This window comes from Leucopleurus acutus, assembly GCF_964270905.1.
Source record: "Leucopleurus acutus genome assembly, chromosome: 19".
NCBI classification, from domain to species: domain Eukaryota; kingdom Metazoa; phylum Chordata; class Mammalia; order Artiodactyla; family Delphinidae; genus Leucopleurus; species Leucopleurus acutus.
In genome coordinates, this window is record NC_139161.1 from 21,062,743 (window position 1) to 21,089,771 (window position 27,029).

Below are 27,029 nucleotides of genomic sequence, written 5' to 3' on the forward strand. Positions count from 1 at the left end.
AATTTAAAACATGAAAAAAATTACATGAATACTCTATACTTTTTTGTGTGCCTGAAATATTTTTTTTGTCAAAAAGTGGGGAAAAAAAGAGTGAACGCATCTCTTCTAACCTGTGCTCTGAAATGAGATTAATTTACAAATATTCCCAAAACCAACGTTTTCAGTCAGCCCTCCGTATCCATAGGTTCCTATCCATAGATTCAACCAACCATGGATTGAAAATATTTAGAAAAAAAATTCCAGAAAGTTCCAAAATGCAAAACTTAAATTTGCCACACTGGCAACTATTTACACAGCAATTACATTGTATTTACAACTATTTATGCAGCATTTACATTGTATTAGGTATTATACGTAATCAGAGATGATTGAGCGTATACTGGAGGATATGTGAGAGGGTGTGTGTAGGTTATATGCAAACACTACACCATTTAATATAACAGACTTGAGCATCCCCGCGTTTTGGATGCAGGGGGTCCCGGAACCAATCCTCCGGTGGATACAGAGGGACAACTGTATATAGTTTAACTTTGAAATTTTTCAGCTTGACAAAATTTGAGAAAGCAAACAAACCCAGCTTTTAAAGTTATTAGCACCTTTCTTTTAGTATTTGTTAACCTCAAATTCTTATTTCCAATATTCTCACAAACCTTATCCAAAGAAAGAAAAGTATAAGTAAAATTTAATTCTGTTTCTAATATTAACTGCCAAATCAAATTCCAAATACAGTGTTATCACAACATGTAAAATAAAACGCAAAAAGAACAAACCCAGATGAGTTTTCACACTCTAGGTATAATGTGTTGTACTAGTCTTTCTGGTTTCTCCCCGGATTTTCAAACTGAACTGCTCCATCAATTAATTCTGTCAAGAACATCCCACAAAAGTATCCTCTGAGAGACTACCATGGATCACCAAAGCAGTAAGTGCACATCAAAAGTCAAGCAAAATCTCAATTCAATGAGTCACTGAGCTTTAAAGAAAGTATAATTTTCTATAATTTTAATTTCCAATTGTGTTTTATTTCAGTTTCCAGTCCTTTGGTGGGGAAGACATCATTATGTAATCAACACTTTGCTACTGCACTAATGTAGCAGGTTGCACAGAAATAGTACCAACAGAGCTATGAACTTTCCCTGTGCATCTTAATGGGGCATTAACTTTAGAGCCTAGTTGTGACAATTTAAATGCTAATACTGTTAGAGCAAATAGTCCAGAACACAAACACGCCCAGCTTGAGTCAGTAAAATTTAACTAAAGCTTCATTTGAATTGGGTAGGCTACTACAGAAATTATGCTCTTTCTCCATCACCCTTTTGAATTTTGAAATAAAAGCCCTACACTGCTCCTTTTAAAGAATGACATTAACAGAGGAGAGAAAATGGAAAAAAGTGATACGCTCCACTGGGAAGTATGCGTGTCAGAATCCGAAAGTACGGAGGTCAAGGTCAGTGTGCATACATAAATCATACAGTGTAAGAAAACAATTAACTAGGGGACTTCCCTGGTGGCGCAGTGGTTAAGAATCCGCCTGCCAATGCAGGGGACACGGGTTCAAGTCCTGGTCCAGGAAGATCCCACATGCCACGGAGTCACTAAGCCCATGTGCCACAACTACTAAGCCTGTGCTCTAGAGACTGCAATCCACAACTACTGAAGCCCACGTGCCTAGAGCCCGTGCTCCACAACAAGAGAAGCCACCGCAATGAGAAGCCTGCGCACAGCAACAAAGAGTAGCCCCTGCTTGCCTCAACTAGAGAAAGCCCACGTGTAGCAACGAAGACCCAATGCAGCCAAAAATAAATAAATTAAATTTATATATTAAAAAAATGAAACAACTAACACAGCCCATTTAAATGTCTATGCCCCTAACATACAAATTGTGGCCTCTAAGTATCATTTTGTACTAAAAGGAACTAAGACTCCTTAGAGAAATGGCCAATTCCAGGTCTGTAGCAGGAAATGAACAGGATGAGCCTAGAACCAGAAAACAATGAAGGCTATCAAAGACTAATATGGTTGAGTCAAAAGGTCCCAAGAATTAACCTGCATAAACTCCCACTGACCAAAGACTGGACAGTTTGAAGAGGAATAAAGATGATAACTACAACGAATTAAAACATGTCAAATTTGTTTAAATCCATGAGTTCATAATGAAACTAAAAAACAAACCCCAAATAACTTCTCTTTGGTCATCTTTGGAGGATAATAGTAAGCCACCTCATTATTTTGAAAACTGGTAAATAAAATGAAATAATTCAACCTTTAATTAAACCTTTTCAACTTTTTTTTTTTTTGGCTGTGCCACGAAGGTTGTGGAATCTTAGTTCCCCTTCCAGGGATCAAACCAAGGCCCTCAGGAGTGAAAGCATGGGGTCCTAACCACTGCACCACCAGGGAATTCCCTAATTAAACCTTTTCTGTATCATCTGTACCCAAATAGATAAACTGTCTTTATTTCAAGAAAGAATAAAATGATTAGACTATCATATCACAAAACAACCACAAATGGATTGATGGATGTGGATCATTAATAGCTAATAACATTTCAAAAAGAGACAATTACATATTATATAAAGTGGTGTGTGTATGTGTAAATCTGCTCCCATAGGGATATTTTATTAGACATTATTTAGAACTGCTTGTATAAGAGGATAATAAAAAGTAGACTAATTTGTAATGCATTTTTAAATTGTTTTTAAGTTCTCTACAGATAATGTATCCAGTTATTGCCTGTACTATGGGCAGAGGCTCCCACTGCTACCTACCCCCAACTCTGATGTACAAGTGACTATGTAATCTGTCAGAAGTACTCAAAACCACCTGTAAAATAGTTTCAGGGTCAGTGGGTATTGGGAATCAAACCTGAATTCACCTACAATTTACAGGAAATAAAAAAAATAGAGAACCATGCTAAAAGATCACCATGAGAATGCAACCAGCAAAGTCCAGATTATGGGAAATTCTGTAGGACAAATGACCCAGTTTCTTCTAAAAAACATTATAAGAGGGGGGGAAAAATCCTAAGAGAGATGGAGGGGGAATCTATAATTAAAAGACTTGAGATAATCAATTACAATCTATGAGCCTTATTTGAATGTATTTGGATCCAAATTCAAAGTAAGCTTAAAAAAAAAAAAGAAAATTGGGGAAATGTTAAAAAAAAATATGTGTCTGATATTAAGAAATATTCAACAGATTTCTTTGAAATCTGGCTAAAAGTTGATCCCCATCCTTTTGAACTTAAATAAGAGCGGCAAAAAGCCAAAGTAGAGATAAAACAGGTTACAAATTCAACAGTATGTGAGTTACAAACAAAAGAAAAGGTGAAAAAAGCCTTACCCACAGCTCCAAACATCTATTGCTGGCGTATAACGCTCCTCTCCCAGCAGAAGTTCTGGAGGTCGGTACCACAGAGTAATGACTTTGTTTGTATAAGGGCGGCTGAAATGTAAATCATAACCATGACATAAATTTACAATGGTTACAATGGTTTCTGATGAAAAATACTTGTACAATTAAATGCAAATTAAAATAGCTGCCAACTGGAGACGGGATCATCAAAACAGCTCCATAGCAACCTAAGAGTTCAAAAGTAAACTGGACAGAAGGTGATGAAGAAATAACTTCCATTCCAATTTGGGTTGATTTATTTCAGTCTAAGGCAGATTCAAGAATTTAGATATAATTTACTGTCTAAAATCTAGGTGGTAACACATTTAGAAAATTAGGGAACTCAGAGAGTTAGGAACTCAGAGAGTTATTGCAATTTGCAGAATACTAGCATATCCAAGAATGAAAAAGACTCTTTTCTATTTCCCACATGTAATTTTGTTGAATGACTCACCTCTCCTCAGAATTATAGAGCCGAGCAAGTCCAAAATCTGCTAGTTTGATTTGCCCACTGTAAAACAAAAATTAATTATTTTCATAAGTAACAACAGCAGCCTCCAAATTACACCTAAAAAGTCAAGTGCTAATTTAGGAGTTAAAGGAATTACAAAAATGAATTTTTAACCTCTGCTCTTTCAGTTCTACTCTTAATGGTCACTCTGCCAGATTAAGCCTCTTTTGAGGACTCCACTATACAAAGCCTTAGAGAGTTTTTTTTGGACTACTACTGTATTTTTGGATCTGACTCCTTAACTAAATATTTCTTTTATTTCTTGGCAAACAACAGTGGCTAGAACCTGCTAGATTAAATACCTACTGTTGGGGGAAAAAGGAATGGGCTGTTTTAGATTAAGAGAGATTTAAGAGGCCTAACAACTAAATCCAATTCATAATCCTTGACTGATTCTGGTTTGAATAAACTAGCTATACAAAAGGCTTTTTTTTTTTTTTGGCAATGCCACAGGGCATTCGGGATCTTAGTTCCCCAGCCAGGGATTGAACCTGGGCCCCAGCAGTAAAAGTGCCAAGTCCTAACCACTGGATCAAACGTAATGATATCTGTAATTTACTTTAAAATACGTCAGGCAGAAAAATAAAAAGGGAGCAAATATAGCAAAATGTTAATTGTATATGTATTATTAATTATATTAGTGTCTCAAGTTTTTCTTATAATTTGACATTTTTCATAACAAAAAGTAAACTGCAACAATTCTGTGGCTATAACAGATTTTTCAAACAGAGAACATACCTTTCATCTGAACAAACAATTTTTATGATGAACAAGGCCCCTTCTACCAACAAACTGCCATCACTTCCTATACCATAAAGATACACAATTATGACTTCAGAGGGGTTCTCAAACGTTAATACGAAATAAGAATCACCTGGAAAGCTTGTTAAATGTTTTCTGGGCCCCATTCCCAGAGATGCTGATTCAGTAGGTCATGGTCCATGAATCCGCATTTCCAACAAGCCCACAGGTGATGCCAATGGTGCTAATCCGAGAACCACACTTTGAGAACCACTCCCTTAAAGGGATCACATCCACATTTCACTCTGCTAAATATTCTGTCTTTGACAGTGATGTCAAGCAATATTTTAATAAAATGCAACACAAAATGTTGGGAAACTATTTAAAAACCATCATTAACTATTTTGGATTAATCATATTTATCTAAATTCTTGTGTAGTCTATTTATTCACATTTACAGTTTGCCTTACATCTTGCGGAATGAAAAGCCAATTCACCTTTTTTAAGGGACTGGGGATATCTCAGGTGCCTGATAGCTCAGATCAAGCGGAAAAGTGAGATAGAAAAGAAAAAAAAAGGGCTCTTCTAGGAGGTGCTCTTCAAAGTCTGAGCAATGGGACAAAATATTAAAACAAAAAAGCTACTAGCAACGAAATTTTACATTAAATCAACTCTTACCATTCCTCGTAAAGATTACGGGCACCTTACCCACCTGTCCCAGACATCATCACATTTTAAGTTCGATTTATAAGCAAATTCTGAGAGAAGCAAAAAGGAAAGAAATAGCTGACTTGAGCCCTATATTGAGACAAAAAGCGTTCCTCAAATTTCTTGGTATCCTTACTTTGATCCCAAGACTCAAAGTAAGTCCTACTATGGTAGGACTGAAAGTTGAAATGGCAATAGATACACAGTTATGGAAAATGAGGCTAGACCTAAACATCACCAGCACCTAGCGTATTTCCTAATCCATCCCCTCCCTCCCCCCTCTCACTCTCAGTAAATAACCTTCTTCATTGGAGACAGAAGCCATCAGGTGGGACCTATTTAACATACTTTTACCTATAAACTTGTTTACACCTCTAACCTTGCTTTCTCCTTTCCCTTCAATTACAGAAAAGTGCGTCAATCTCTTTTCTTATTCAAGGATAATCAGTATTACCACCTCTGGCCTTGACCCCCATCTCCTTTAGAAACTCATTTCTTTAAATTACTTTGGTTCTTTCTTGAATCTTCAACTTCCCCCTCTCTACTGATTTTCTTTTTGCTTAGCATTTAAATAAGCTCAAACCTCTGCTTCTTTAATAAAAAAATTAATAAAAACAAAAAACTGAAGTCACACCTACAATCACCTTCCCATTAATTGTGCTACCCACCCACTTACCCCACACTTACACCACTGACCTTTTAATTTTCAGATTCTCTCTTTGGGCCTTAAAATCTACCTGCATCACCTGACATCTATGACCACTCATTTCTTAAACCTGCCTATTTTGCATTCATATTTCCTTATTTTCTTCCTATCTGTCTAATCAGCCCCTGGGGTTCCATCTTCTCACATCTTTTCTATGCTTGATAACTCCTAAATCTACAATGCTAGTTTGAAACTCCCATGTGACCATATGCCTATTTGATATCACTACCCTGGATATATAACAGACATATCCAAAAGGGGTTTACTCTTCCCCCGACGCATCCTGCTGTTCCTTCTGTATTCCCTATATTGACCACTGTGCCACCCATCTAGATAGTTTCTCAGGTCAGAAATCTTTGAGTTAAAGTACTTTGATTCATTCGCCACCATTCACTCACTCATCAAAGTCTACTGATCTACCAAGTCCATCCTGCCCATCCTCTTCTAGCAATGCCTTGGTTAGTTCAAGCACTGACCATTTCTTACATTGTTATTAATAAGTCTCTCTGCCTCCAGTCCACATGCTATATGGTGACCATTTAGTGATGTTTCTAAAACAGAAGACTAATTATGTCTCTCCTATATCTAAAATAATTTGGTGTCATTTATACTTGTGTAATTAAGATAAAATAAACATCATGGAGCCCAACGCTGCTCTCCTCCCTCTCTCGTCAATGCTTTCTCTTCTTTGTCCACCTGAGGACTCCTCTCTAGGCCATCTCACCAAGAAGTCTCTGTGCAGACAGAACTAAATGGGCAAGAGCAGAAGCTGGCTGGATCAGACTACACCATGAGACTCTTGCATCCTGCTTAGCAATCTGAGAAGGAAATTCACTTTAGTCTAAAACCTTATCAGCTTCCTGAATATGGGAAGTCAGGGACAGAAAGGGGCCTGACCCACCAGAAAGGACACCAAGCAGGACTGCAGTTATTCCCTGGCCTGAAATATCCCCCAATAGAGGAGCAAAAGGAACAGAAAAAAGTATATTAATACTATAGTCCAGAAAGCTGCAAGATGATAGCCATCATCAAATTTCTGAAGCACTATTACTGTGGATACAGATTAACCAAGCCCAGCTTTAATGAGAATTGTGGTGGATCACAGGGATAGTGACAGAAAAGAATGACATATATATATATATATATATATATATATATTTTTTTTTTTTTTTTCCCCAAAGACTTTTTTGTTGTTGTTGTGGACCATTTTTAAAGTCTTTATTGAACTTGTTACCATATTGCTTCTGTTTTATGTTTTGTTTTTTTTTGGCCGTGAGGCATGTGGGATCTTAGCTCCCTGACCAAGGATGGAACCCGCAACCCTCGCATTGGAAGGCAAAGTCTTAACCACTGGACCGCCAGGGAAGTCTCCAGAAAAGAATGATATTTTTAATATCGTGTTTTGTCTCAAAAAGGTATTTAAGGGCTTCCCTGGTGGCGCAGTGGTTGAGGGTCCGCCTGCCAATGCAGAGGACACGGGTTCATGCCCCGGTCTGCGAAGATCCCACATGCCGCGGAGCGGCTGGGCCCGTGAGCCATGGCCGCTGAGCCTGCGCGTCTGGAGCCTGTGCTCCACAACGGGAGAGGCCACAACAGTGAGGGGCCCGCGTACTGCAAAAATAAAAAAATTAAAAAAAAAAAAAAAAAAAAAAAAGGTATTTAACTACAAATAACAATTTTACAGTAATTTGTACAATTAATAATGCATTAATTGTATAATTTAAAAACAAAAAATTAACCAGCACCCTTCAATGGCTGTTACCTGTAAATAAAATTTAAGCTCCTTAGCAAGATGTACAAGATCTTTAAATTGGCTCCTTGCAACTGTCCAGCTTCATCTCTTGCCATTATGTGCTTCACTCTTCTTGCCCTAGCAATACTGACTCCTTTACAGTTTTCCAAACATAACGTGTTATGTTATCTTCACATTTATGTGCTTCTGTACATGCACTCTTCTTTTGCCTAGAAATGTGAACCTCTGTTGTCAGTCTTTCTGATAAATTCCTGTTCATTCCTCAAGACTGCATCTTCCCAGATGCTCCCAAATTCAAGGGGGGAAAAAAAAAGCTTAATAAATGTTTATTGAATTGAGCAACTTATTTGTTTAGCTTCCCTACTAAACTCTGAAATCTTCAGGGACCAACCATCCCATGTGGGACTTTTAGTGCTAAAACCAGGAGTCTCGGGCAACACTGGAGAGTTGGTCACCCTACTCCACAAAGACAGGAAATATGTCATAACCATTCCATATTCCCATCTAGATAATGTTTGTTAAATAGAACTGATCCGAAATATTTAAAACAAAGGGTGCATCAGACAAAGATGGCTATAAACAGCCCACTACCTACAGAACAAAACACTGGCCTTATTTCAATGGTACCAGACTTGCTTTTTATTCCTCAGTATGTAGGGCTATCACCAAAGACTACTGTAACGCAACTGATATCACCAACGCAATTTAGGCAAATAGCCAGAGAGGAAGAAAGCAGATGATAAAAACTTCTGAAGAATTAACACTGTTCTTCACCAAATTCCTGTCTGTCTATACTATTAAAACCCAGGAGTAAGTGCTGGGCAGCAAGGTCAGTCACCAACTACATCTGTGTTTACTCTGAAATTCGATAACTGAGAAAGTCTCAAGAGCACTTAAAAGAGCAGGTATGTCTCTCCCCACTAAACAAAGGAGAATGTCATTAAGAACTCAATGTGTGTTTGAATTTGCCTAAGACCACAAAAGTATTATTTACTAACTATGGCAAAAGCTCTTTGAATATTCCTATAGGATGTAAGTAATTCTCTAAAATGTCTGCATTTAAAAAAACCTTTACAATCCTACCTCTTTTAGTCCTTATCAACACTGAGTCTGGAGACTCTGCTGATCAGAGTACCCCTATCACAAGTTGTTCCTAAGGTACAGACATCAGATGTACGTAAATGCAAAAAAGTGCATACTGGGTTTACCTATAACCCCAATTAACTAGCTGAAACTAAGGGTGTCAGAAGAGATGAAGAAAATGCTTAACCTCATATGGTTACTGTGTTACCTGTTGTTCAGCAAAATGTTAGAACACTTAATATCCCGATGCAGGAAATTCTTTTTGTGACAGTAATCCAGTCCTTCCATTAGCTGTTTCATAAATGACTTGATATGATCCTCAGAAAAGTGCACCAAACCAGATTCCAACAGTCCCATTAAGTCATGGTCCATATACTCAAATACAAGGTAAAAGGCTCCTACATAGGACGAAGGAAAAAATTAAAAACAAGAGAAAAAAAAAAGGATGCCAAAATGACAATGCATCAAATTTTAACATAATTTTGGAGTTGACCATAAGCTTTCTGGAAAAACCACTTAATTTTACACATGAAGAAACTAAAACTCAAGCAGTTGAATAACTTGCCCATTCTAACAATAAATAACAGAACTATTTTTTGAATTAATCTTCTGACTCATAGTCCAGTGCTCTTTGGACTACTTACTTCTCTAAAGGGACAACTGCCCCAATTAGATTGTATAACTAGTCTTATATGATCTAAATCAGTTGGCAAATTACAGACTCCTTGGGCCAAATCCGGCCTGTCTATTGCTGTAAATAAAGTTTTATTTGTAATATACAAACATGTCCATTTGTTACACATTGTCTAAGACTATTTTGTAGAAATCTTTACCCTAGTTAACAGCACTCACGTAATAACGCCAGGGGTACATTTAGTACGAATTATTAATGAAATTTATAGTATTTAAGAATTGAAAGAAAAATGAATCATCTAATTCAACTCCCTAAATGTAAAAGTAGATAAAAGGCTAAGAGAATTATGAAAGATTTGAAATCCACATTATCTTTCCACTTTCAACAGGTGCATGATAGAAGCAAACACTGTAACATACGAAATACTAGACCTAGTTAGACAATGATCCATCCAGTCTAAAATTCTTCTCTCAGTAGCATAAAGGCAAGGATTCTTCGTCTACGGGATAGGCTTCAAGGACTCTTTGAACTCTCTAAATAGCATACAACATTTTAAACACATGTGTATGCAACATTTTAAATGTATATTTTTGAAAAGTGAATCCATAAGATATTTTAAAAGGTTCATGACTCCCAAAAAGTTAAGAACCACTGCATTAAAGGAATATCTTAGCTTTAGCTAAGCCCTCGTATGAATTAAGAAAACACTAAAACTGCAGAAGAGAGTGGATAAAGGACACAAACGGACAACTCAAAAAAGAGGAAATAAGTAAAATTGATAGACATGGAAAAAAACTCAGAATATAAAGAATGCAATCCAAAATAATAATCATTCATACTTCACCTATCAGGTAAGATGACAATTTTTTAAAAAGATAAACTCAATGTTAGGGAGGATAAAGTGGGATGGGACTCACTGGTGGGACATAAATTATTACTATCTTTCTTAAAAGCAATCTAACATTAAATATGAAAATTCCTTTGACCAAATAATTCTACTTCTAGGAAACTATATTAAGAAATAAATCAAAATACAAATATTTATGCACAAAGATGCTCAATGCAGTGCTATTATATTTTTTTAAACTGACAACTAATTGTTCAACAAGGACTGGTGAAATAAATTTGGATTCATCTATCTTTATGCACAGTCATTGAAACATGTTAATGATACAAGAAATTGCTTATGACAAGTTATAAAACACTAAATACACTTTGATCTTGGTTATGTTAAAATAAATACAATATATATAAAATACAAAGTACTAGAAAAAAAATGCCAACATGCTAATACTACAGTGATCTTCTATGGATGCTCATATACTGGGAGTGGGAGAGAAATGATTGCCATTTTCCTTTTCTTACTCGCCTATGTTTTCAATTTTTCCACAAGGGGCATGCATCACATCCATTCATTCATTTAATATTTTATGATTAAAAAAATTTTTTTTAAGTTTTTGGCTGTGCCACACAGCATGTGGGATCTTAGTTCACTGACCAGGGATCGAACCCATGAACCCTGCAGTGGAAGCACAGAGTCTTAACCACCCATTATTTTACGATTTTTTAAAAAAGAATTTAAACAGTACGAGGTAAATTATTTAAACAGTACAGAAGGGCATGGATGAAAAGCAAGCACCTCTCCAGAAGCAACCAATTAACACTTTCTTACGCATCCTCACAGAAACTAGCTATACACCGTATTTTTTTTTTTTTTTTTTTTTTTTTGGCGGTACGTGGGCCTCTCACTGTTGAGGCCTCTCCCGTTGCGGAGCATAGGCTCCAGACGCGCAGGCTCAGCGGCCATGGCTCACAGGCCTAGCCACTCCGTGGCATGTGGGATCTTCCCGGACCGGGGCACGAACCCGTGTCCCCTGCATCGGCAGGCAGACTCTCAACCACTGCGCCACCAGGGAAGCCCCTACACTGTATTATTTTTATAATCAGAAAAGGTTAAAAAAACACACCCAGAAATATACCTAGTATACTTAATTCTATTCCAATCTTTCATAAATTTATCTAAGCAGGATTTCCTCTTTTCTTTAAAACTACTTCTACTAAACTCAAGAGGTATTACCCCCCTAGAGCTAATATATTTGAGGCTCTGTAAAGAAGTCCAACTTAACTTTATCCATTACCCTCCTAATTTTATGTATTTCAATCATATTCTCTGTTAACATCTCAGGCTATATTCACAGATGCCACCTCTTCACAGCTGCCCCTCTCTAAACCTTCAGATTTACTTTAATAAAAGTAGGCTGGATGTCATATATAGACTACTTCAAACATAAGTATGAAAACAATAAATGAATGTATCCCCATAGACAAAAGTTACAAATCCAGGAAAACAAACCACTATGTGACCTGAAAACTGTTTTAGAAATACCTGCTTTGGATTCGAAACTGTATAAGTACAAAACTACATTAAAAAAAAGGATGTGGACTTCCCTGGTGGCGCAGTGGTTGAGAGTCCACCTGCTGATGCAGGGGACACGGGTTCGTGCCCCAGTCTGGGGGGATCCCACGTGCCGCGGAGCGGCTGGGCCCGTGAGCCATGGCCACTGAGCCTGCGCGTCCGGAGCCTGTGCTCCGCAACGGGAGAGGCCACAACAGTGAGAGGCCCACGAACCGCAAAAAAAAAAAAAAAAAAAGGATGCATATAAATGAAGGATGTAAAAATGAGAGTAACTGTCAAATCTGGGTTTTAATTTCCATTATTGTTATTACAATTTGTAAAAAACAAAAACAAAAAAAACCGACTTCAAAACGTTGGTTGGAGGAGAATCTTATATTGTTCGTGTGCTGGCCTTATTAGGTGTTAACAGCAGACTCTAATTTTAATGATTAACAATGATCTCTAAAAGTATGAGTACAATAATGACGAATGGACATTTTATAAAATAAGCACTGTTCAGCACAAGAACAATCTGTTAACATCTTAATTCTGATGTGGATTAAAGAAAGAAGCTGGACTTCAGTACAACTTGTTAAAAAATGCAAACAGGCAAACAAGCTAAGAAAGGGAAATAAAATGTACCAATCTCCCATGCAGAAACATGATTCTTTGCTAGTACCTTTGTCCTTCTTGAAATCCAGCGCATCTTGTTTATCTGTGACAATTTCCTTCATGTTAACAACACTTCGGTGGATTAGCTGACGAAGGATTTTGATCTCACGAATGGCTGTGATTGGGAAGCCCTCTTTCTCATTGTCCAGTCTCACCTTCTTCAGGGCCACTAGCTCTCCTGTTACAACAAATTCAAACTGTTATATTACAATTAGCACTTTTTGGCCACCATCATGAATCAACCAATATATGCTCTTGCTCTGAAACAGACTTAATGCCTACTTTTTTTTTTTTTTTGCGGTACGCGGGCCTCTCATTGTTGTGGCCTATCCCGTTGCGGAGCACAAGCTCCAGACGCACAGGCTCAGCGGCCATGGCTCACAGGCCTAGCCACGCCGCGGCACGTGGGATCTTCCCAGACCGGGGCACAAACCCATGTCCCTTGTATCGGCAGGCGGACTCTCAACCACTGTGCCACCAGGGAAGCCCCTTAATGCCTACTTTAATGCTACATGGCAGATACTTTTATACTGTTAAAAAAAAAAAAATCCCCATGTTCCCTTTCTTATCTTTGTCTTTTTAAAGATTTAAAAAAAAATTTTTTTTTCTTTGCGGCACACGGGCCTCTCACTGTTGTGGCCTCTCCCATTGCGGAGCACAGGCTCCGGATGCACAGGCTCAGTGGCCATGGCTCACGGGCCTAGCTGCTCCGCAGCATGTGGGATCTTCCCGGACCGGGGCACGAACCCGTGTCCCCTGCATTGACAGGCGGACTCTCAACCACTGCGCCACCAGGGAAGCCCTTAAAATTTTAATTCAATATTCTGTTAAGCCTAAAAATTCTGTATTATTAAAATATATCAATAATCCAGCTACTTCATTTTATCTTCAAGGACTAGCCCCTGACCAAAGAGCAACTGACAAATTTTATTTTTACCTTCTCTTAAATTCCCAGCAAGTTTATTATAAAACATTTACAACGGACAGAAGGAGGAAGGTTTTTAGACAGTAATAATTATACTATTCTTTTGGAAAATTTTAGTCTATTTCATAACTTTTGGAGACCAAATAAGAACTCAAAGTTTACTTTTGCTAAATCCACCTAAGACATCAGTACTGCTAAATTTTTAACCTTCTGACATCTAAAAGTTTGTGGCAATATTTACCTGTGTCTTTGTCCTTGGCTTTATATACTTGGCCATAGGTTCCCTCTCCAATAATCCCAATAATGTCAAACTTGTCCACACAGCGTTTCCCCCAGTCACTTTCTGTTTGTCTTCTTTCTCCATAACGAGGACAACAAATTCTAAAAAAGGCAAAACAAAAATAAAAACGAACAAAAAAGTTATTTAAAAAAATTAAGTGCATTCCTTTTTTTCTTTTTCTATTTATTTTTTTGGCTGCATCACACGGCTTGAGGGATCCCGATCAGCGATCAAAACCATGCCCCCTGCAGTAGAAGCATGGAGTCCTAACCACGCCAAGGAATTACCTAAGTGTATTCAAAGAACAAAACAGAATTCTTTTATGATGATTTCTCTGGCTCCTGAGTCTTTTATCAGTTTCTTTATTAAAAAAGCAGGACTCAAATGATATGAAATAAATAGTTTAAACAGTCTCTCACAGTGGCTAATCTCTCACAGATTTTTTTTTTTTGCTTCAGGAAGACATAAGATCAAATAACAATAGATTTGCTACTTTACTGAGTACTGGCTTCCTCAGCCATAGAATGGGAAAATAATCCCTACATCATAGGGTTACTATGAAAGTAAAATATAAAACTTTGGCAATAATATGTGCTCAATAAATGGCAACTATTTTTACTACCAAGAGAAGAATGCTAACAATCTGAAGATCAAACTCAGATTCTACTACATTTATGGCATGGCAATTTATGTAGTTTGGGGAAAAAAAATCCCCCATCTGTTAATTCTTCATTAATGTGTACATGGTTGACACCCTCTGAATTAAAGGATTTTTTTCTTCTTCAATACGCTAAGTATTATGAATTCAAAAGATACACTGGGATCAATGTTCATGGTATACTTGGATTTGGGAAATTATTGTTTTTCTAAAAAACACAACATGGTATCTATGAGTGTAGATGAAAGGATTTTATCCATTAAAATAAAATAAGATCTACATTAGGCCCAATCCTCTATAAGCCTACTGGTGTAGGTTGTGGTCCAAAGGTAAGGAAGAAAGCTGTAATTAAGGAAGGGTCCCTCCAAAAACTCACTTTGGTCTCTTTTTGTATGGTTGCTGAGGTGGTGTGATTGCCTTTGGTTCTGGAGAGTCTGGGGGAGATGGATCCCCACCAGGGAGCTCTGGAGGGAGAGGGAGGTCTGTGAGTAGGTGACGTGGCCTTTGTTCCTTCTCCTTCTTTACAGGTTTTGAAGGTAGAGTTTCTTTCGGACTAAACAACAGAAAGGAAAAAATGAAAAAGATCACAATTACTTAAAGGATGTGCAAATAAACCTTTTCAAAGATTATAATGTCTGGCTGTTAAAAGATTACAAAGATTTTACTTTTAAGGGGAAAAAACCCCAGTAATATAACATAATGAAATGGAGTTTAATCACAGTTAAAGAGACTTGGATTTTGCAAAAAGAAATCTATAGTATATTAAAAAAACTAATAAAAAATTTGGCATATTATTTGTAGCAACTTTTTTTTTTTTTTTTTTTGCGGTACGCGGGCCTCTCACTGCTGTGGCCTCCCCCATTGCGGAGCACAGGCTCCGGACGCGCAGGCCCAGCGGCCATGGCTCACGGGCCCAGCCGCTCCGTGGCATGCGGGATCCCCCCGGACCGGGGCATGAACCCGCGTCCCCTGCATCGGCAGGCGGACCCTCAACCACTGCGCCACCAGGGAAGCCCCTGTAGCAACTTTAATAAACTTCTTTAATGTCCTTCCTAAGATTCTATGTGGATTTTTATTGAGATGAAATAAAATGCAGGAAGTTATAATCTTAAATTTGCAAAGCACCAATGCAACTCATGAAGTCACCAAACCTGCTCCATATTTTAACCAGCAAAGATTTAAATGACTGAAAGCCCAGCAATGTAATATTGGGTTGGCCAAAAAGTTTGTTCGAGTTTTTCCATGTTCCAGAAAAGCCTGAACGAACTTTTTGGCCAAGCCAATACTATTATGTTACTAAAAATGTGGCGAGAAACTTGGAAAAAGCAAATAGTATTTTACAGTGTTTTGTAAGAAATACAGCTAAGCTGAAAATCAAAATAAGTGAAAAATATACTTATTTATTCTACTGGCTGGGAAGCAAAAGGCAACCATATCCGACCATCCAAAATGGATAAATAACCTTCAAACTAAAAATCTAAGGAGAAGAGTCCAAGAGACTATTTCAGAATCATTAAAACACTGATAGCAGAAGGTCTCTCATGATAATCAACAAATTTTAATAGTCAGTGGGGGAAACAGAAGGGATGGCTTTCCTGGAATAGACTAGAAAATTCAGTTTTCAGATCCAATTTTTAACCACCTCTATTTATGAGTAAAGGAAGGATTTTGTGCCATGCATGTCCTCAGAAAAGATAGTGCAGCATACTAATTCATGCCTACAAATAAAACCATGCTAGATAGTCTTTTGTATTCCATCACAGTATCAGAAGATTAAAAAGAATCTGAGAATCCTAACCACAGTACAAACCTCCTCTACGTTTTCAACAAGTGGTTATTTAAAAAAAAATTCTTTCATGAATACTTCCACAGAACCATAAAGAACAGATCTACCCCTTGCAATGTATGTTTGTTTGTTTGTTTGTTTTGGCTGCATTGTCTTTGTTGCTGGGCGCGGGCTTCTCTCTAGTTGCGGAAAGCGGGGTCTACTGTTCGTTGCGGTGCACGGGCTTCTCATTGGGTGGCTACTCTCATTGCAGAGCACGGGCTCTAGGCGCGTGGGCTTCAGTAGTTGTGGCACTCGGGCTCAGTAGTTGTGGCTCATGGGCTCTAGAGCACAGGCTCAGTAGTTGTGGTGCACGGGCTTAGTTGCTCTGCAGCATGTGGGATCTTCCTGGGACAGGGCTCGAACCCGTGTCCCCTGCATTGGCAGGTGGATTCTTAACCACTGCACCAGCAAGGAAGCCCCACAATGTATCTTTTTAAAGCATACTGCTGCCCTCTGTGTGTGAAACACAATCTCAAAAGCTACTACTTCCTACCAATTTTCATCATTTTAATCTCTTATAAATCAGACAGAACAATAGAATCTAGTTTGTACCATATCAACCAGAACTGGGGTAGTCAATGGAGAGCAAAACAATCACCTGAAACTTTCTGTTAAATTACTGATAGAGATGAACACACAACATTATTATAATTTGCACTAAGATTTTTCTACCCTGGGAACAAAGCCTGTTACCAGAAAACTCTTGAGTCAGGATGCCATATAGATTTTTTAAATTTCCCCAATTTTTAAGACATTTGGGAAAGAAAATTCCTAATTTTTCAACTAATGTCAAAATATTTTTTATAAATTTCAATTCCTCATGACTCAGAAATAGATTCCATCTTGGTTCTGTGTCACTAGAATCAAATTATCTGAATTCTTTCACCATCATTTACGTTTAGTCTATATTTTATATTTACACTTGTTTTATCCAAAATTTACTTTATGGGTTCAAATATTGTTTGCTACTGTGAAAATGTACATTACTTCTGAAAAATTATATTTTTAGTATGTTTATGTCAAGAAAGAATGAGTGTTTGATGGGATACGTACTACCAGTTCAGGGCACAAGTTAATAGAGGTCAAATTCTGTTTCAATAAATTCCAAATGTACCAAAAACCTTGGAATAATGATGACCCATAAACTTGCAGTGCTTAACAACATTATGCTCTTTAGCCTTTAGTGTAGGGCACTCACTAAAATAAAGCTCTATATAGTTCTGAGGGCATACAGTAGATGCAGAGAGCCTAACATATTGGAGCAGATACTGAACATCTAAGTCATTACTTGAAGATTCAGTACCAGGAAGTGCTGATCTACCCTACCAATATCAGTATTTTCTGGTTCTCCATTTATACCTGCAGATGGGTTCACATGTAGTGACAAGGTTGCATAATGCTTGTATATAATTTAAAAAAAAAAAAAGTTGCCAAGCTCCAAGATGCTGAAATTTTAGAATCCGGATAGTCTCTTGGAATTTACGATGCTGGATTTAATCTGTAGGTACAATGTAACACCTCTAATAAGTCTTTATTGTTAATAAAGAAAAAAAATATGAATTTACATATGAACTATGTGAAAAGAAATTAATTTTTTGGGGGGGGGGTGGCCGTACCACGTGGCTTCAGCGCTCTTAGTTCCCCGCAGGGATAGAACCCGAGCCCCCTGCAGTGGAAGCACAGAGTCCTAACCACTGGACCATCAGGGAATTCCCCAAAATTAATTCTTATTAATTAATTTTCAAAATGTAAAATAAACTACTTTAAATAGATCATTTATCTCCTTCCCCTTAAAGCAGGTTGTTTAAAAAGTGATTTATTTTTACAAACTTCTATTAAAAATTTGAGTGAATACATTAAAAACATTGTATTAGCATTCTAGTAAAAAACAAGCATTCTATTACAAAAATCCTAAAATCTAATCTGAATGTTTACCCAGGCCTATTCTACACGAGCTCAGTACTTTAAAAATACAGCCTTTGAGAATAACGTAGACTCTATTCAAGTCTGATAAAACTCCAAATGAACAAGGCTTTCAAAAAAATAAAGAAAACAATATTAAAAAAACCCTATGTGGTTAACTGAAAATTTTTAAAAAGCAGCAGATCCCCATGAATAGCTATGTTCATGAAGAATGTACCATATCACGGTGGATGTTTGGCAGCCTTTGCTTCTTGAAACCAAGAATTGTACACCATGAATCATAAAGGTTTTTGCAGTACCATTAATTAAATTCACTCCTGCATTTGATACCTGGGTTAATACACTCCTGCCCAATATATATGTTTGAAAGAAAAATTTCAATCTTTTCCCAAAAGGACAAATCCTCTAATACAAGCTTTATGTCATCCAGGTGGCAAATAATTTAACTACATGCCCGATGTCATTTCACACAAGCCCTGACTCTGGCTCCTTCAGCAGTTTTACTTATTCAAATAATCAATATTTAATGACTGCATTCTGTGTTCTATGTTTAAAACACTGTAGGCAATAAAAAGATGTGTAAGTCACATTCTCAACATTTAAGCTCCTGAAGCCTCACATGAGAGAAAGTAGGAGGAATATGAGTCCCATGTGCAACTTTCAGATTCCTTCCTAAAAAGTTTTCTTACATAAAATTATTTTTCGGGACATCCCTGGTGGTCCAGTGGTTAGGACTCCACGCTTCCAATGCAAGGTGGGCAGGTTCAATCCCTGCTCAGGGAACTAGGGTCTTGCATGCTGCACGGTGTGGCCAAAAAAATTTTTTTAAATAAATAAATATTTTTCATGTGAAAGATAGGTGCAGCTGGTACATGGATAGGGTGGCACCAAATAAGTAAATAAAAACAAGAACAGAAAAACTATCTTGAATTTATAGTTTTATAGTGAAAAAATAAAACTGATAGTGGAAGAAATCTTCACTTCCATTTTTCTACCTTTAGTAAGGACTATAAAATAAAATAGTTACACTTTTGGAATCAGAATAAATATATAACAAAAATAAGTTTTCTCACTTCATTCTCTCTCTTACACATTTTTAAAGATAGCTACACATACTCAAATAAGCACTGAATGGTCTTACTTTACCCCTCATCTGCAATCTGAAAGATAAAAATTCCTATGTGCTTTCTATCAAAATTGTTCCACCTCTGGAAACCTGCACTCCATGCTGATGCATGGTAGGTAGGTTCAACAGCTATTTGGTTAGCCAAGTAAACATTTCAAAAGCAAGATCCTTAGCCACACTGATATTGTCCTAGCCACTACGTAAACTAAGATTTAAACAAGGTTCCTGCGGATAGACAGTGGACTAGGTTCCCTTTGGATGATACTCAATTGACTATTTTCCAACAAAAACTGTAAAAATATATCGCTTGTATCTATGAGAAGTATATTGTGTACCTCAAACAAATTTTTCTACATAAATTTCAGGTTCTGTTCTCCTTTGCAGTTCTCAGGATGTGGCAGAATTCATAAATACCTATTAATATTAGAAAGAGCATGTGAAATTTTTCTTTAAAATCAGATTTACAGCTATGTATAGTAATGGAGCCATTCTTTTAAATAATCTTTTTCCCTCTCATTTATTGCACTTGCACCTTCTAAAAAAAGTGCAGAGTGTAATCTGAAAAAATATAGATCTAAAGGGCTGAAATGTATCACTGTTCAAACTACTGATGTTACCTGGAAAGTAAGGGAAGCTTGCGAATTGGTCTGGGATGCAAGACCAATAATACTTATTTTTGTGCTTACAGTGGAAGTTTGTTGCAATAAGTGAAACTCACATCCTCCAGAACAAGAGGGCAGAATCTCCACAGGAAAAAGAATAATACAAAGATTGCCATGGCATATGTCACTGCTAAATCATGTTTGTTTGGTGGTACTTGCCTGGCTAGGCCTGTCAAGAAATTAAACAAATATATTTCCTAATGCCTTCCATGAAATCAGATTCATGCTTCAAATTATTTCAGTTTTCAACACTCAGAGGACTCATTAAAATTAGAGCTTTTCCCATCACCCCACTGTGAATTTATATTCTAATTAGCAAAGATTCTACATATTGTTCTTTTCTTCTTACAGGATAATTAATTTTTTTAAAGCATCAGGAGGAAAAAAAAAGTAGCTATAAAAGACATTTTTGGGACCACTGAGGATATTATTATTATTGATATGCTACTGATATTATTTAATAAATGAATGATAAGTTTTTTAGGGTGATAAAGGTATTGTGATTATATAGGAAAATGTTCTTGTTAGGAGAGACATGCTAAAGTATTCAGAAGTGTCATGATATCTACAGTTAAAACAAATATGGCAGAAAATTAACAACTGGTGAATCAAGGTGAAGAGTATACAGGTGTTAATTATATTCTTTTAACTTTTCTGCAGCTATTTAATATTAAATTTTTCAACATAAAAATTTAAGGAGAAAGACACATGATTTTTAAAAATTTGAATCAAAATTATCAATAAATACACTTATGAGAAAAAGAGTTACGTAGACCTCAAACTGTAATTCTCTTTTCCTAATAAATGTCATATATAAGTACTTTTCCACTGCAAACCAAACATCAAAGGCATTTCCTATTCATGAAAGCATTCTAAACAGCCATTCATTAGATCAATTTTGACAAAGCTTGAGAACAAAAAATACATTACACTTAGAACAAGAGGGTTAAAATTTCCCAGTTAACCACAGGACTTACCTATCCATGTCATCATCTCCCAGTAATAAGGGTGGGAGGGGCAGAGGAGGCAACGTTGAAGTTTTTAGGTGTGGAATAGCAGCTGTTACAGACACTTGAGTCTTCACAGAAACCTGTACAGGGGGCTGAGAATTTGCCTGAGAGGACAGAGTTGATGTCCTTGGGTGAATAGAAGGGGGCAAAGTTGAAGTACTAGAAGAAAGAACCTGACTAAATGCTGGTTGGGGAGGAGGCAGAGGTGGTTGCTGTGGAAGAGCTGGTAGTGGAGGCAAAGGTGGCAAGGGGGGTGTCTGAGGTGGAGGGGTAGTAGTTGGTAAAGGAGGTGGAGAAGTAACTGTGGGAAGAGGTGGAAGGGTCTCCTTTTCAGATGTCTCTGTCTCTTTTGGAGTAGCAATCTCCTCTTTCAGTGCTACAGGTTTAGAGTCTCTTGTTCCCTGTCCTTTTGAATCTTTAAGAACAGGATGCTTCTCAGAGTTTTCATCCAACTTTATTTTCCCTGTATCTAAAGAATTTTTGACCTCTGTATTTAGATGTGTTACATTCACCAGTTCGGTATCTGGGGCAGATTTTTCCAATTTTACACCTCTGGGTAACTTTTTAGACTCCAAGCCTGAATCCTTAGCCTCTACTGAACTGTTCTCTTTTCTAGGCAAAAATATAGGTGAACCCTTGGATTCCTTTCCATCCATTTTTGCTGCAGCGGCTGCTGCTCTTTCCTTCTTTTTCCTACTGAGTTCAGCTCCCAAGCTGGAGTTCAGTGGAAGCCTGACAGGTGAGATACTGGAATGTCGACTGCGTGACCCGGATCTCTTCTTTTTACTATGAGAAGATGAGTGTCTTGAATATGCGGGACTTCTACTTCTAGACTTCATGGATTTTCTACTGGAAAAAGAAAAAAGCAGTTTAAAATGGATAGACTACAGCAATGTGGAATAGATCAGTTAAACAAACTATGAAGAACTGTAACTTAAAAAACCCACTGAGTATTTAGCAATCTTAAAAATAGATTAGGTACCATCAAATAATAATAATAATGTATCAATATTGGTTCATTAATTGTAACAAATGTAAGATGTTAACAATAGGGGAAACTGAGTTTGAGGACATAAAATAATTCTTTGTACTATCTTTACAATTTTTCTGTAAATTTAAAACTGTTCTTTACTTTAAAAAATAGATTATTAGAAGGAAATAAATCCTGCATGGCAACATATTTCAATCATATAATCTAAAAATTATCCACTACTTATTCAACTGAAGGAAGATGGATGGATACTTTTTTCCCATGTTAGAAAATACCCATATTCACAATGATTACTTTTAGCACTTTGGTTTAAATATCTGATAAACTGAAAACATGATTTTAAAAAGTCATACTTAATGCTAAACGTGGGTTATATCAATTAGGAAGTTAAAAGTAACTAGCACACTTCACCAAAACCTAAATTTTTTAAACTAGACAGCTATTTTATTGAGAAATCCCAGGAAAAGTTTCTGTTCCTTGTATCCTCACTTTATAATTAAGTTGCACCTATACTAAACAAACCCCCAATTACAAGAGTTAGGATTTACAAAAACTAGATAAACCAGAGAAACTGTCTTACCAAAATAATTTATTAGAAGTTATTAAAACTATGATGGCTTCTAGTACTTTCAAATATAAAATGATTTCCAATAAACTTTTTAGGAATTCATAAAGCAAGGTATTATTGCATGTTCAACTTATCTTCTCCATTATTAAGGAAGGATTGGAAAGTAAAATCTGGGAATCTATAAGGCAGATTATTCTAAATTAAAACCCAAACCCTCATTAATTCTTTTTTGCTTTTTCATAAAGCCTAATGTGCTCAGGCCTCAGTGTGAGGAGGAAAAAAAATCAGCACAAAAAATGTGACTGGACAAAAGATAATTTGCGCAGTAGTGTAAAACAAATTGTTCCCATTCCAGATCTTCAATATCTCCCTTTATCGTTGATCATTGGTAAGGCTGATGTGATTCAAAATGTTTCAAAACAAATAGCATATACATGGTAGGTGAAACAACTCACATGATGTTAGTCATGATTTTCTTATACCTATAATGCTTTTTGGAAACTTTCTTCCACGTTTATTAAAATGTAAAGTTATCATTGGAATCAAAGTGCTCAAAACAACAATAACAACAATGTATATATGAACATGAGGATATAAAATACTGAAAGTAGTTAAGTGAATTTACCAAGTATCCACTTACCCTTCAGAAAACTAATACTTCTCTTATAAATAAGTGGCTAAAACAAGAGGTTTTCTCTGATTGAATTATAGGCTGGTCTAAAACTAACATTATCTCAGGAAAACACTAAGTAATGTCAGAGACCGTGCTCTACAAACCACTGTTTCTTTCATCTTTCAGCATGACTAAATCTTCCTAAGGAACTCTGCTACAAACCTTAAACTTCTGAACAGAAGCCTACAATTAATAGGACGTTTGGATGGCCATAAGTTATATAAACGTTACATTTGAGGTCCAGGTCCACTCTTCAAGGAAAAAAGGGGGTATAGGGAACAACAAATAGGTAAATGCAGGCAACAAAAAAAATTGTCTTCAAAAACAAATGTATTTTTTCCCTAAATTAAGTTAGGTCCCACCATTTGAAATGAAATTTCTACTATTAATCACTAATAATTTGGTGGATGCAAAGACCTTGCGTTTCTGCCAAAGCATTTTCAGTCTTTAAAAATGAAATCTTTTGTTTAATCTTGACTGTCTCTCAAGGAAAAAAAAAAGAGAATACCATAAAAGGGATCTGTATGTTTCTCCACCCTGACTCTAAGAAATTGAATGAGGAAAACTACATACATAACGCACACACACAAACACATAATGCTCTTTTCAAGCCAACTAAAAATGTGCATGTGACTCCAGAATTATTATGTAGTGTTTATATTTGTGTCCTATAATACTGTGTCTCCAATTCTTTCTTGATTTATTTTTACCATCACTGCACTAGTTCCAACTAAGTGAGTAGAGGAAGAGAGAACTTGAGATTTGAATCCAAAAGGAATCACTGCAAAGTAGCAGTTTTTACTGAAACTTGTTTTAGTGTTTTAGCCTCAATGTAATTCTGTATTCCCAAACCCCATAACAATCAAAAATTCTCAGAACAGGCTTAATGAAACTACTCCCTCAAGAAAACAAATATTCTGAGAATATTTCTAAGGCATCCTTAAAAAACTAAGCAATTTTACAAATGGTACAGTTAAGACATCCATTTCACTGTATATAAATTTACCCCTCATCCCTCCAAAAAAAAAAAAGTGAACTCTAGCTAATGGTGTACATGCTAAAGTGTTTATAGTGAAGTATACGGAATGGAACTTCACTATAAACTTCAAGTAAGTATGCAACTTACTTTCAGATGAATCAAAACAAATGAAGGTGGAGAGATGGATAGAGATGATAAAATGTATAGCAAATATTAATTGCAGAATCTAGGTGGTACATACTTGAGTCCTCACTACAATTCTTTCAACTTTTCTGTGCTTGAAAAATTGTAATAAAATGGAGCGGAAAAGCCTAAGGAACTTCAGACTCTAACAGCTAGGAACTCCTGTAGCTTGATGAATTCAAAGTAGTTTACGAATAATTATAACTTTAAGTCAGCAAAAATTACTCACACTGACATATAAAAGACATGCATGGATTTTTTCAAATTCGCATAATTTCTCTACTAGTGTTCAACAACATTTCCCTCATTCATTGATAGAATTTACTGACTGGCTCCAAGTACCAGGCACTGTACCTGGCTATGCACTCATATTTACTAATTAATCCTCACAACAACTCTAGAAGTAGGTAGTTATTATTCTCATTTCACACACAGAGAAATTAAATTATACGCCAAAGGTCACAAAAGCAAGATTAGGATTCCACTCAGGTATAACTCCAAAGCCCAAGTTCTGCTTTTGAAGAAAAGCAAAGAGGAAGGTACATCTCACCACCTAGGAACAAGAACAGTTTTCTGTAGACAATTCACTTCAACAATTAAATTTCAAACTAACATGACTTTCTCACCAAAAATATCACAGTGAAGGTACTATTACCAATTTTTAAGAGAAAGATTTTGAAATTAACCTGTGGTCACAAATAAGTCAATGGTGATGCTGTAAATAAAATCAAATTATCCTTGGAAACAATTTCTGCTAGGTTATACCATAAAAGGGAAAAAGAACTAATTGGCTGAATTTCCACTAGAAACATCACATAAAAGACAGGTGTCTCGGGCTTCCCTGGTAGCGCAGTGGTTGAGAGTCCACCTGCCGATGCAGGGGACGTGGGTTCATGCCCCGGTCCGGGAAGATCCCACATGCTGCAGAGCGGCTGGGCCCGTGAGCCATGGCCGCTGAGCCTGCGCGTCCGGAGCCTGTGCTCCGCAGCGGGAGAGGCCACAACAGTGAGAGGCCCGCATACCGTAAAAAAAACAGGAGTCTCTTGTAAGTTATCAAAAAATTGTCAATTAGGAAATAAACTTACAAGTTTGGAGACTCAGTGGACAGCACAAATGGTAGATGACTTAGGCAAATAGCCCCGAGATAATACAAATGAAAAATTTTAATTTCTTACATCTCCAATCAGGTCCAATGAAGCCTAAGGCACTAATACCAAAGTGATTTTTAAAAAGTTAAGACAAAGCAACTGAAATAGCTGGATAAACTCTGGGCACCAGTATCAATCCTATGCAGTCAGTAAGCAGAAGCCTATGATTTTTCTCACGTGGGAGCTTACAACTGAAGATCCCACCACTGGAAGTACCTACCTTTAGCGGCTGTAGGCATGTGAACTCTGCACTTCTCCAATTCTGGGTTAAGAAGAGACCAGACTCACCTACATGATGACTAGCCAATAGCAAAGTGTTCCAGTCAATGATGAACACTGGGGGCTTCAACAAAATGTTAACATGTCTAATCACCAGTTCCTCATAAGCCACCGAAAGAAGGAACGGGCTGTTAGACAAATAGCTCACCTGGGGAGCGGACTCCGGCTCAGAGAGCGCTTGCTCAGGAAAGGGCTGCTGGACCGCCTTCGGCCGTAGGGACTGGGTGATCTCCCACTGTAAGAGCCACTCCTTTCATAGCTGGAAGAACGTCGCCGGCTATAGGGACTCACAGACCTCTGTCGTCTACAGTAGGGACTGGGTGACCGTGTGCTGGACTGGTAGGCAGAAGGCTCCTTGTAAGGTGGGCTGATTGACTGCCTTCTTGAGGTACTTCCCGGACTCTTCTTGTAGGAGTCGTAATTGCTAGAGGTGTGAGATCTCGGGGGACTAAGGTCATAATCTTGGCCGTAAGAAGCTCCTGAGGGGCTATCATCTTGCTTGGGGCTGTCCGACCACTTCCGGTGGGGACTCCTGGACCTCCGTTTGGGGCTGTCCACGGTTTTGTAACTTTTGGGTGTTTCCCTTTTCCGATGACTTTTACTCCGGTCTTTGTGCCCGGACTTCAACTCGCGTTCTTTCCGGGTCTTCTCCTTATGGAGTTTGGATGACCTGGATTCCTTGTTGCTGCTGCTTTTGGAGACCTGCGTCTTTCCATGGTCATCATTCTCCTCATTTGAACGCTTTGAACTTCCTGATATCCGGTCCTTCATCGATCCCGACTTGCTGGAGGCTTCCAGGTTTTTTTCTTTCTCTGACTGTTTAGTTTTTAGTAAGTCCCGGGAACGTCTGTGCTGGTGGTGACGGTGTTTGTGCAGGCGGTCACTCCGATCAGTCCCGCGACGTTCATCATTCTCCCTCCGGTCCAGTTTGAAGGCCATGTCGTCAGAGAAGGTATCGGAATCAGAGCTAATGTCATCATACTCCACCAAAGGTTTGATAATTGTACCCAAAGGTGCTGCTTCGGGGGTCACCAACCCCATGTCTTTGGAGTGCTTGGACCTATGCCGCTTGTGCTTCGACACCAAGCGGTGACGCTCCCTGCTGTTGGAGCTGCCACCTCCCGATGACGGATGCAAAGTTCCAGAAGCTCCTCCACTCCCATCCTTCTTGCCCCCATGTCTCTCTGGATTGGGCATTCC

At 37.5% G+C, this 27,029-nt stretch overlaps 1 protein-coding gene across 4 annotated transcripts in view; it reads right to left on the reverse strand.

Moving 5' to 3' along the window:
• The window catches only part of CDK12 (cyclin dependent kinase 12), a 58,685-nt gene extending 31,656 nt beyond the window's left edge, over positions 1–27,029 (reverse strand). For 3 of the 4 annotated variants that reach the window (XR_014326981.1, XM_082861495.1, XM_082861493.1), the window contains exons 1-8: positions 25,978–27,029; positions 20,976–21,857; positions 14,836–15,012; positions 13,763–13,902; positions 12,604–12,774; positions 9,104–9,293; positions 3,848–3,904; positions 3,343–3,444 (exon numbers count right to left, since the gene is read on the reverse strand). Coding sequence is in view for 3 of the 4 variants with exons in the window: in XM_082861495.1 (XP_082717621.1) it covers positions 3,343–3,444; positions 3,848–3,904; positions 9,104–9,293; positions 12,604–12,774; positions 13,763–13,902; positions 14,836–15,012; positions 20,976–21,857; positions 25,978–27,026 (2,768 nt within the window). In the remaining variant the exon portion in view is untranslated. The remainder of the gene's footprint in view (positions 1–3,342; positions 3,445–3,847; positions 3,905–9,103; positions 9,294–12,603; positions 12,775–13,762; positions 13,903–14,835; positions 15,013–20,975; positions 21,858–25,977) is intronic. The other variant, XM_082861494.1, reaches the window with a different exon arrangement.